The sequence below is a fragment of the Trichosurus vulpecula genome, chromosome 1, assembly GCF_011100635.1.
Source record: "Trichosurus vulpecula isolate mTriVul1 chromosome 1, mTriVul1.pri, whole genome shotgun sequence".
Classification (NCBI taxonomy): Eukaryota; Metazoa; Chordata; class Mammalia; order Diprotodontia; family Phalangeridae; genus Trichosurus; species Trichosurus vulpecula.
In genome coordinates this window covers 121,154,231-121,167,221 of record NC_050573.1, presented here as the reverse complement: position 1 = coordinate 121,167,221, position 12,991 = coordinate 121,154,231, and the positions used below count along the sequence as shown (strand labels likewise).

The 12,991-nt window shown below is 39.2% G+C and overlaps 1 protein-coding gene across 1 annotated transcript in view; it reads right to left on the bottom strand.

Moving 5' to 3' along the window:
* The window catches only part of TNFRSF11B (TNF receptor superfamily member 11b), a 49,227-nt gene extending 39,518 nt beyond the window's left edge, over window positions 1–9,709 (bottom strand). The window contains 2 exon segments of the mRNA XM_036759898.1: window positions 9,585–9,685; window positions 9,688–9,709. Of these exon segments, the coding sequence (XP_036615793.1) occupies window positions 9,585–9,685; window positions 9,688–9,709 (123 nt within the window).
* Window positions 9,710–12,991: the final 3,282 nt, after the last annotated feature.

Below are 12,991 nucleotides of genomic sequence, written 5' to 3'. Positions count from 1 at the left end.
TGCATATATGTATACACATGTACATGTGTATGTGTTATTTTCATGTATATATACATATGCATATTATATATGTTTATATATACATATATGTATCACACTGTATATACATTATATTATCATATCACCAGTGTGACAGGGTGAATAAAAGATTGGCTTTAGAGACAGCTATGCCAGAACTCAAGTGCTGCGCTCCTTGAAGGGACTATCTTTTGCCTCTTTTTGTATCCCAGCACTTAGCACAGTACTTGGCACACAGAAGGCACTTAATAAATTGATTGACTGATAGACACCACTTGTGTGAGCATAACTCTCTTAACCTCTTGAGTCAGCTGAAACTCTATGAGGCTCCATTGTCCAGGAATTGGAGGAATTCATTGGTGAAGAGTATTTCCACATTTTAAGTTCCTTACTTGGCTAAAATCTCAACTCTAGACCACAAAAAAAGATTAAAACAGCAGAAAGTGCATTCTATTATAAAGGGTGTTGGATCTGGAGTTAAAAAGCTAGTTCAAATCCTGATTAAATTTGCTACTTGTGAGACCTGAAACAATAACTAATGCTCTCAGAATCTCTTCTAAATCTAAATTTAATACCATGATAATAATAAAAGCAGTAACAGCATTTAAATAGCACTTTAAAATCTACAAAGCATTTATAAATGCTATCTCGTTGTATCCTCACAACAGCTTTAGGAGGTAGGTGCTATTATTATCTCTATTTTATTGATGAGGAAACTGAGTCAAGTGACTTACCCAGGGTCACACAGCTAGTAAGTCTGAGGCAGGATTTGAACTCAGATCTTCCTGAATTTAGGTCCAGCACTCTTATGAACTATGATACCTAACTGCTTCATTTATTATTTTGTGAGTGTGACTATAGCAAACCATGAATAATGGCCTCAATTCAGAATAATGAATTTTAGATTTTTAGTAAATAAGATGTGATGATAATAAATCATGCTGGGTTGTACCGAGCATGGCCACAATTTCAGAAGTTTTCCACCAAGAGTTGCATCAGAAATTTTTATTCCCACTTCTGCAGTTGGCAGAAACCATACCAACTGCAACAAAACCTCTTTCATTTTCTGTTCTCTTAGGAGAGAATTGTTAAAAGAAAAACAAACCTCATTAATCATTGTGTTGTCCTTTACCATGAAACATAACGTACACCTTTTCCCATTAAAATTCAGATAATTGCATCTTAAATGTTGTTTTGACACTAAGCATTTATTCTAATTCTTTCCTTTTACAGATGAGAAAACTGAAGCTATGAAAGGTTTAAGTGACTTGTCAACCAAGGTCCCATGGTTAGTTGGTGGCAGAACTGGAACTAGAATCTGAGTCTCCCATAGACTTTAAAAATCCTTTCAAGAATGTGTTATGCTAGGACTTTTCAGAATAAAAGAAAGCATTTTCAGAGCAAGAAAGAAATATTTTATGGCAAAGGCTTTGAGGTTTTGGATCAGAGGCCAGAAAATAAAATTGACTTTACTAAGACAGCAAAGGGGAAAAAATGGTTGCATTAGTGTCTGTTTTTAATTTTAAGTGTATCTTGTCATCTGTTTTCCTGCTTTGGAGGTCTTATACAAATATTGCCATGTCAATATTTGAGAGGATCTTATAGAAGAGGGTGCCACTGTTCAATGCGAGTCTAAATGAAACTGTTCTTTAATTTTTAAAGTAAAATTTAAAATGTAAAATAAAATAACATCATTTGAATGATATTTGCAACTCATTAAAAATCTTGAGAATTATTATTTTTGGAAAAACGAATTTCAAATAATTTTTAAAAAGAAACTTGATAAGTTAACCTCAATAGCATATGAAGTATTTTTTTAGAAGAATGGCAATATCCTTACTCTGAAAGTGGGTTCACTTCCATTAGCGTCATGTATGCACTTATAGTCTGAGTGATTCGGGTGCTTCTGAGAGTTTGGTTGGGTTAGGGTGGGGGAAGAGAGCTATAGTCCACCTGGCCAGTTATGTAATCTTACAAAATGTTATACAAAAAAATGAAAAAAAAAACACTTGAGAATGTCTTCTCATTAAGAAAAAAAAACTATCAAATACTTGAGCATGTCTGTTCACAAGTTGAAGCTCTATAGCATAAATCATCAGAGTCCAAGCATGTTATAAAGTGGGCTCATTAGTGCGTGTGGTTTACTAATGCTTTGTACAGATATTCTTATCCCAAAGAATGTCTAACTCTTTTTTTTTATGTTTTCCATGCTTCTTGCCCCCAAAATATTCTGTCAGCCAGTTCCAAAAGCTAATTACAGGTCATACAAAAATACCATACTTGTATCTATTTCAAGTTTACCATACCTAGCTTCATTTTTTTTCGTAGATAGTTCACAGATGTTGCTGGGATTGTCAGTGTAGCTAACTCTTGCAATTGTGGGTCATTGTGTTTTAACCCAAACTGATTGACCTTGGGGTTTGTACCGGCATAGAAGCCATTGCCAAAGTTTTGATGGACTCTTACATCAGTATGCAGCAGCAGCAACAGCAAGACAGCAGCTCCATCCCCTCTTTGTTGGTTAAAAACCCAGGGACCAGGAAGGAGACTGGTTTAGCCTAGTCATGAGTATTTCCAGACATAAGCTTCCATTGTCTTCACTATCTTCCCAGAAGGACAAGCTTAAAGAATGGGGACAGATTGTAGGGTAATGGTTTATGGCTGGAAGATGTATTATAGGATATACTGGTTTGATCTAAATGTACCCACTAAAAGAACTGGGAACAAGATGTTAGTTTCCTGGTTGCTAATCCATTAGTCTGGGCATTAAAATAGCTAGAGTGGCATAGAAGGATGAGCACTGACTGGTCTTGGTGTCAGAGGATTTGAGTCTGGGTCCTATCTAGGGGACCGGCTATATAACCTTACATAGTTTTTATATGTTGTTTTCTCCATTGAAATATGAGCTCCCTGAGGGGAAGAGATCTCATCTTTGCCTTTCTTTATATCCTCAGCACTTGTCACAGAATCTGGCACAAAGTAGGTACATAAACAATACTTGTTGATTGCATACTGACCTTGGGTAAGTCACAACTTCTGAGACCCTCAACCTCTTCATTCATTAAATGAGGAAAGCAGTACTTTTACTACCCTGTCTTACAGAGTTATTATGAGCAATCTATGTAAATTTTAAAGGACTAATTATATAAATGTGAGTTGTAAAGTTCCCTTACAAAGTTGTTGTGAAGAAAGTGATATATAAACTTTATCATCATCATCACCATTATCATTATTATTTTTATTACATGCCATCCTCTGTTTAGCTATAAATCTACAATACAGAAGTCTATTTATGTCTACATATGTGGCAAAGATGGTTCCTGAAAAGTTATCAATGAATTATCAAAGGTGCTTGAGTAATGCTCTGCTTACATTGTTATAATTTCTCCTTTAGGAACACATCTCTATTTTCTAAAAATGTAAGTCAATGGGAAAATAGAGTTCAATTAATGGACCTGTACCTAACAGGCGACTTTTCAGTAATACTACCATGCTTTTTTTTACTGACCCATCAGCACATGGACTCTGTAATTGGCAGTGCCACTACCTAAGGGTACTACAGAATTCCATAATTGAGTCTCTAGATACTGTATACTGAATCCATTTCTTACTTTATTAATTCCATAAGATTGACATTTCTCATATGGAGCTATTCCCTGGAGGGAAGAAATAGCATTATGTAGACCAGATGGTGACCCTGGAAGCCTCTCTCAAATGACCTTCCAAAGGGAAAGTAATTAAAAAACAGGTTAGACTGACAGCAGGAGCCAAGTCAGAAGTCACCAGAATCACTGGTGCTATCTTTTGACAAGAAGGATCTAAGAGATGGTGCTTGAGGTAGGGAACTGGAGAATGATAGAGCTAAAAAGGCCATATAGGTCACCGGGTCCAACCTCCTTATTTGGCAGATGTGGAAACTGAGACCCAGAGGGGTGAGGTGACTTGTTCATAGATGTACAGCTAATTAATAGTCATTTGTTTTGAAGTGTGTCAAAGACCCATTGTGGGACCTGAAAAGAGTTTCTGTTTTCCCATCGGAAAGAACAGGCCTTTACATCAGATTGTGGAAGTTATGATTTATTTTTCTTATGAGATGGCGACTAAGTCATGGTCTCCAGCTTCTAGGCCTGCCTCAACTCTTTGTTTAGGGAACTTGCTTTATTTCTTTTCATCTTCTTTGGAGCTCTGCACATACAAATTTCTTTCCCTTCCATCAGGCTTTTGATTTCATACATGTGGGAAGCTCCCACTAATGAATTTCCTCTATCAACATAAATTCTTATCCTTTTTTGTAACTCTTGGAGAGGTTCAGAGAGTTTTTTCCTTGGGGTCATGTAGCCAGACCTAAAACACAATTTTTTTCCTGCTTGGAGGCCAATATTCCCTTCATTATGACACAGTGATTCTCAAGTAAGTATATACCTTATCAACGCTTGACAAATGCATTAATGGACAGTAGGAACCTGATTATGGCCTGGTTCTCTCTTAAGTTCTCTCTATATAATGGGGATAATAATATAGAACATCATAGCATGAGCTGGTGGGTCAGAAAGATTAAATTAAAAACAGTAAACAGTTATTAAGTGCCCATTATGTGCAAGGCACTTTGGGTTCAAAAAGAAAGAGACCTAGGCCTAGGATGCAATTTTTCACTCTAGCAATGCTGAAGAAGCCCATAATGCTGAAACATAGATGGAAGAGTCTAGTATATTAATCAATCGCCTGGTAAATTTCACCTGAGTATGCAGGTTTGTCATTTAGGCTGCATTGAAAAGAAACAAGGACCTATCCAGTATGACCAGGTGAAGCCTAGATTAATCCAAGTGTATATGTGTGTATGTAATATAATACATGCCCATATCCATAAACAATATATGTAATTATATATAGTTATACATGTATACTCCTGCATATTGTATGTACATGTGTACAAATGTATGTATATATGCGTATATTTATATGTGTGTATGTGGGCACATATATACACACACACTTTCCTTTCTCTTTAAATTTTGACTAGCTAGCTGAGGAAAAGTTCATTATAGTGGTAAAAATTCTGGTCTTGGAATTAATACTTATCCCTAACCCCATGAATTTTTCCCTTACCTTTTGCTGTGGGGAAATAGATAGACGGAGGACTGGTCTTTGAGTCAGGGAGATGTGAGTTTGAATCCCACCTCAGACATCTACTGGTTGTGTGACCCTGGGCAAGTCACTTAATCTAGGTCAGTCTCAGTTTTCCCATATGGCAAAAGAAGATGTACCCTCCCCTCAGAACTGTTGTAAGGATCAAATGAGAGTGTGGGTGTGTATAATTTTTTTTTTTTTGCAAACCTTAAAGCACTGTATAAATGTTAGCTGTATGATTAGTACTCCTCCATTGATGGGGAAGTTCCTGATACATCATTAAGCTTGTTATCTATGTCAGGTTGCTCTGAATGCAAAAAAGGAGACTCTGATGACCTCTGCTATACTTCCAACATAGAGGGTCTATGATCTGATAAACTGCTATTGGATAATGGGATGTTAAAAAATTCCTATTTTAGAATGCTTTCAGCGAGGGAGGAAAGTAGGCAGGGGGTTCAGAGTAGCTGAAAGCAAAACCCAGCAGGCTAAATATCTGTACAACTACAAGAATCTTAGCTGATGTCTTTGGTACAGCTGCTTGCTAGCACTAACTGGGTTGAACATCTTGGCAAGAAAGTTTAATTCTTCAGCTAATGATATTTGGCTGCTGCGGTTTTAGCTGAACTAATGAATTTAAAGTCTGTTTTACAATGAAAAAAAATGCCTGGAAGGTTGCTAGGTATAAGTATATAATCTGTTTTTACATGTACTTTGTGTACAATTCTCCACACACTGCTATGTTTTCTCTCTCTCTCTCAAAAAAAAAGATAAGCAAATAAATGAATCCAACCATACAAATAAACCAAAAATTCCCAAAGAGTGGCACCATCGTTACTGCCTACATCAGAGAGGCAACTCAGAGAAAAACATCACACATGTACAAACACTATGATCATGAATTTATGAGGCAAGCACAAAGGTTAATTCTGAGGGTTCAATGGACACTACTGGTACCTGGTGAAAGTCAAACCTTTTACCTCCCATCCACAAGCTCAAACTCAGTCTTGGATTAGGATAATGCAAATCGAAGCACCTATTTCACATTTAACCATGTAGAACATGATCTGGTATTGTTAGCAGTATGTCCAGGGAAGCCAGACTTTACAACCCAACGATTAGCTCTGCAGGGAAGCCATATAAGCCCTTTGCCATCATTCCCTCATATGAATCCTGAACTTTAGCCAAACCAGTTCAGTGGAAAGAAAACTGTATTGCAAATTAAAGGAACTTGATTTGAATCTCAGCTCTGACACTTAATACATATGTGACCTCAGTCAAGTCACTAGAAGCCTCTGTTTCCTGATCTGGGGGAGGGAGGTTGGGTCCAATGCCTTCTGAAGTCTTCTCACCTTTTCCCAAGAATACCTCTCCCACATCTGTGTCTTTACTCATGCCATTCCCTCCCACTCTTTGCTTTGCTGCTTAAAATCTACCCTGATTTAGGTCCTTATGCCTTTTCTATGCAGCCTGAATGATAAGCCTGCACACTCTGGGTGATTGGTTAATATGCTTGCCATTTCCATACATGTATCAGCATGAGGGACTTGTTCAGTAATGCCAGAGTGAAAAACTGTGTCCTAGGCCATCTATTTCAAATGTTAAACTCAGTCTCTTTTGGCACCCAGAGTGCCTTGCACATAATGGACACTATATAAATGTTTACTGTTTTTAATTTAGCCTCTCTGACCCAACCAACCCTTACTATAACACTCAGTTTCAGTTCTGTTGTTCAGTTGTGTCCAACTCTTTGTGACCCCATTTGGAGTTTTCTTCATAAAGATACTGGAGTGGTTTGCCATTTCCCTCTCCAGCTCATTTTACAGATAAGAAAACTGAGGCAAACAGGGTTAAGTGACTTGCAACTAGTAAGTGTCTGAAGCTAGATTTGACATTAGGAAAATGAGTTTTCCTGACTTCAGGCCCAGCACTCCATCCACTTAGCTGCCCAGTCCTTTTACATATATTAACTCATTTGGTCCTTACTACAACCCAATGAGTTATATACTGAAATTACCCCCAATTTACAGATAAGGAAATAAGACTGAGAGAGGTTATGACTTATCCATTGTCATATAGCTGGTAAGTATCTGAGTCATGATTTGAAATCAGACCTTCCAACCTTTAAATCCAATAAGCTATCCTAATTAGTCAAGTCACTTAACCTCTGAATGTCAGTCAGTCCTCTAAGACTACATAACTTTTATGCTAGAATGAGGGTCATGCTTTATATAGCTTTGTATCCCTTCTCACATCACCCAACAGTGACTTGCACATAGTGGGTGCTTAACAACTCCTTGTTACACCCAGGAATGGAAGAGAGAAGATGTGTAAGCACAAAGTTGACATTCCTATTTTTTTTTTCACCAAAATGAAAAACTGAATTTCAGAAAATAAAAGATCACAGAGTCAGAGCTGGAAGGGATCCTAAAGGCCATTTGGTCCAACCTTTTTGTTTTACAGATTAAAAAATATAAAAGAAATAAAAATGTTCTAATCTGGAATGCTGTCTATATTCAGCAAAATATAATTTCTTTTATCTTGATCACACAATTTATCATCTAAAGCAAAGTATCATTTATGCATGTATATAAAACTGCATCTACACCTACCTCCCACTACTATAGTGCCTATTACCTCCATATTACATACCTGAAAGTTTGTAGTCTATAATATGGGCTAGGGGACAGGGCTATACTACCAGAATACTTATACTAGCCCGAGACATATAGGAATAACAAAAAGTTGGCACTAGATAAGGATTAAGTAATCGTTTACAGCCTGGTGACCAATTTGACTTTCTTTCATAATTTTATTATTTATTTATGCTTTCCATATCCCAGAAACTTCCTGGAAGCCTACATAAGCTGCCATTCACTCTCTGTGGGCTAGAGGTTATAATTTATGTAGCCATCACAACAAGTCCAAAACCCTCCTGTGGTTTAAATATTTGTTTTTGTAGCTTTATGTAGCAGGGAAGGTCTACTTCGTATCTAGGTGGACATTTGACTTCAGGGAAACATAGGACTAAGTCGGTACCTGTATAATTACTTATTTGTAGGTGCTGTTATCATGACTGGAAAAAAGTATTTTAATAGCTATAGAGGGACTCATGCTAGAAGAGAAAATCGAATCCTGTACAGCATTGTACAGCACTTAACAAAGAAGAGGTCAAAGTGTACTTAACACAATGCAATATTTTCCTCTGTATGTTATGGGTATAATCATATCATTTTTTAAAAATCAAAGTTCTGATTATCGGACCAATCCCACAATTATTAAGTCTCTTATCACCCCAGGCACATCGATTGAAAGTTTGAAAAGGCACCTAAGAATCATCTACTCCAACCCTACAGTTTTACAGATGAGGAAATTGAGGCCCAGAGACATTTGCCTCCAGAACACTCAGAGGTAAGATTTAAACACAGACGTGTGACTACAAATTTAACAGCTCCCCCACTGTCTACCAGTCTGCTTGCACAATCTTTCCTGTGGTGCAACATATGAAACAAACCAGCTCCAGTTTGAATGAAATGGCAAGTCACATTTATTGATGCAAACATTCAAGCTCTTGCCTAATACTAACCTCTTAAAATGTTCTAATACAGACATTTATGGAGTGCTTTCATGTTTACAAAAACTGTTTAGAACAACTCAGCATGTTAAGTACAAGTTGAATAGCCCCATTTCACAGATGAGAAAACTAAGATGAAGTGGCTTACACAAAGGCAGTTTTCAAGGCTTCAGTGCAGCCAGCTTTCCACTACAAAATCTTGCCTTCAACCTCTTGTTAGCTCTCCTGGGCCATAAGCAGGTGTAGGTAAAGATTATACTTAATAAAGGACACCCATGGCCTTCTTAATCACATCCTTGAGGGGAAGGATATAGGTACAAGTGTGGTAAAGGGTGATATAAGAGTCTGACTGCAAGAAAGGCAGGGGAAAGAATAATTTTGGTTAGAAAAACCAAAAACGTGAAAATTACTTTAAATGTCTTTGGTGTCGTTCTCTTGTCCCCTTACCAGAGTTCTTAACCTGTTTCGTGTCATGGTCCACATTGGCAATCAGGTGACATCCATGGATTCCTCAGAATCAAGATTTTAAACCATAAGATAAAATACGTAAGATTGCAAAGGAAACCGATTATATTGAAATGCGATTATCAAACTATTAAAAAAAAAGTTCATGCACCCCAGATTAAGGATTCCTAGGGAAGCAACTTTTTCACCTTACATATTTCCCAAAGTTCGGTGTCATGGGAAGTGAGGAAGGAAATCGATGATCCCGTGATTCTGGCTCTATGAACCTGTAAATCCAGTGTACAAGCCTTACCTAAATCCCCTCTGCCCCAAGGCCCCGGGCAGCTGGTGCAGGGAAGAGGACACACAGTCCCCTGAATCGCAGGCAGCTAGAGCCTGGATCTCGCTCAGTTGCCGGACTTACCACAAGCGTGCAGCAGAGGAACTTGTTCATTGTGGTCTCTAGGGAAACCCCGGGAGCTGGGAAGGCAGACAGACAGTGGAGGGAGGGAGCACTCGCTTGCGTCTCCTCCTAGATGGTGCTGACATCCCCCCAACATTACCCAGGCACTTATATACAGAGCCTCCTACAACAGGAAGTATTGCCTCCCCTTTGATCTCTCACTCCCTGCCCGTGACCAAACTTTGAGCCTTTCTTTTTTAGGAACCGGGAAGGTTGGGGGTGGGGGGGAGGGGAGGAAGGAGGAGGGGGATGGGAGAGGTGGTTAACCCTTTCAGTGCGGAGGCTCAGAGAGTGACCCCGAAGTGCGGAGAAGGGGGTGGAAAAAAGTCTGCGCGGGGCGGGGTTGGGGGGGGGGAGTGGGGTGGAGGGGGGGAGGAGTAGGAGAAGGAAGAAAGAAAAAAAAGAAAAATAAATAAAGCCACTGACTGGGCTGCGCACATGGGGCGGCAGCTGTCTGGAGACAGGCTGTGAGCCATCCCTGTCCTTCCCGGAGCAAGCCTGGCATCTGGGACTAAAGGCGGGCGCGCCCAGAGTGTTTTCCCATTGCACGCGCTGGACAGAGATGTCAAAAATCCCACCCACCCTGCGCGCATTGCTTTGGATTCCTCCAATCCCCTACCCTTTGAATTTCCACCTCTGAGGCTGGGGAATTCTGCAATGACCAAGGGAGCATGTTGGATCCCAGGACTGTAGCTGGCTTGGGGAAGGAGTAAGGTCCTGGACAGGTACTGACTGTGAGAATGAAAGCACCAAGGTTCTCTCTTTCTCCCCGCCCTTCAAAACCTTTTCTGTTTACTACTGCACGGTACCTGTTCATAGATTCGGATTCAGAGCTAGAAGGGACACAGTTCTCATTCTACAGGTAAAGAAAGTGAGGTGCAGGGTTTCAGCCAGGCACAATGAAAAGTATATAACCTTGGGGAAGTGAATTTTTTTAAAATGATAACATTGTTTCAATATGGTTGGATTTCCTTTGTAATCCCACGTATTTTATTTTATGCATTTAACATTATTCAGAGAAGGGCTCTATAGGATTCACCAGACTTCAGAAGGGGTTCAGAAGGTTAAAATGTTAAAAGGTTAAAAACCCCTGATCTAGTCCAACCTTCTCATTTTGTAAATAAGGAAACTGAGACCCAGAGAAAGTTAACTGTTTGTCCTAGCCCACACAGAATCTGATCTAGAACCCCAGACTTGGGTTCATAGCCTCCCCATGATGTTTGCTACCTTTGTGACCTTGATCAAGATGTTTCCCATTTCTGGGCCCAAGTTCCTTCATTTGTAAAATGTAGAGGTTGGAGCAGATAGTCTCTGAGGTTATTCACCTCTCCCCTTTTACAGATGAAGAAATTGAAGCCCAGAGAAATCAAGGGTTTTGATCACTATCACACAGATAGTGGCAGAGTCAGGATTAGAATCCAAGTTTATTATCTGCTGGAAAGTGTCTGAGGCAAGGCTTGAACTGAGGTTGTCCTGAATCCTCTACTATGTCATGCTGCCTCTCAAAGTCAGCTCTCAAAAAAAGCCATGGGATCATTTTTTCATTCAAGTTACATAGTTTTTTTTTTTGTTTTTTCTCTGCTGCTGACACAGCACCCAAACCAGAGTATAAAAGAAGTCTCAAAGACAGGTTTCCATTGTTCCTTCCAAGCAATGTAGCTGTGTACATTCTATCCCTCCTGACTGGGTGAGGCTGTTTGCCAGAGCTAATAGGGAAAAAGGAAGCCTATACATTGGGGGAGCAAAGTTCCTAAGTGTAAGAGTTCAATTATATTAAATAAAAAACTACTGGCCACCAGAGTAAAGAAAACCATCTGTAGAGCCTGCTGCACACATAAAGTGTCTGCAAAGCTTTATACTTAATATTTGTTCATAAGTATTTTTACATAGGGAAGCTAGAAAAGAGAGAACAGACCATTGTAGAGGGAATGGTTCTGTGATTATTCTGAGGAATAAAAATAACTCCTTGTTTGTGGGTATTGATCCTGTCAATTATTTTGGTTGCTTCAAATGTGTTTTCTCCTGAAGCTGAGAACTGTATCTTTATCTCATTCAGTGGTCTTTAACAACAATGGTACTGCCAAGCCAAGTCTCCCAGGATATTTTAAGCAGCCACTCATTTGGGTGCTTTGGGAGAAAAAAAAAGTTTGTACCTGGTGAGCAACAAAAAATCCTGATCTATATCCTTTTCTACATTAAAATTCCTGGAGGATGGGGATTGTAAATGCCTGGATTGGCTGGCCAAATATTTCATAGCATCTCAGAGCATTAATGGACCATGGACATCATTTAATTCAACATCTATTTACAGATGGGAGAAATGGGGCCCCACGAGGCAGAGGGATTTGCCTAACATCAGGTGATTAGGACTGGAAGCCAGTCCTTCTGGCTCTAAAGCCAGTGCATTTCCCAATGTACCCCAGTGCCTGCTATTCTAATCTTTTGTCTAAGGGAGGCGGAGATTTTTCAACTGGGAAGAACCTTAGAGGTCACTTAATCCAAACCCCTCATTTGAGAGAGGATAAAACTAAGGCCCAGAGAAATTAAATGACTTGCCCAAGGTTACTCAGGTAGCAAGTGACAGAGTTAGGATTCAAATGTGTCCTATGACTTAAAATTCTATGCTTTATCTGCTGCATCAAGGATACAATATGCAGGAGATGACCCATTAAGTTTGTAGTCCATTAAAACATCCAGATATTTTTCACGTGAACCATTGTATGGCCACGTCTCCTCTATCTTTTAATGGGGATTGTAGGATCATAGACTTAGAGCCAGAAGCGACCTCAGAGGTCATTTAGTCTAACCCTTTATTTTACTGATGAGTAAACTAAAGCCTAGAGCAATTAAGTGACTTACTCAACATAGAACTGTTTGCTCAGATAGTAGGTGGCTGACCCAGGATTCAATGGCAAACCCAGACCCTCTAATGCCATATCCACTGCTTGGACACTCATTTCTGCTGCCTCTTTTTCCTGGCCTTGTGTAGTACACATTTTTTAACCTAAGTGCAAGATTATTCACTCATCTTCATTGAGTTTTAGCCTATTAGATTTAACCCAACCAGTAAGAAGATACATATGTTGACAAGTCACTCAGTCTTGCTGGGTCTCAGTTTCCTCGTTTGTAAATAAGCCTGAAGCAATGTGGTCTAGTAGAAATGTGAGAAGACCAGGATTCAAGTACTGCCTCTGACATATAAGCTGTGTGACCTGAGTGAGTCACACAGTTGCGTATTTTGGAGCCTGCTTGTGTCTGCTCCTAAGAACTGATTCTTGCATTTTTAGTGTGAACATTTATACTCTGGAAATAAGCAACACTCTAAGTCAGGGCTTGATTTATTATTTTGTTAAGTGTTCTGACTTAAG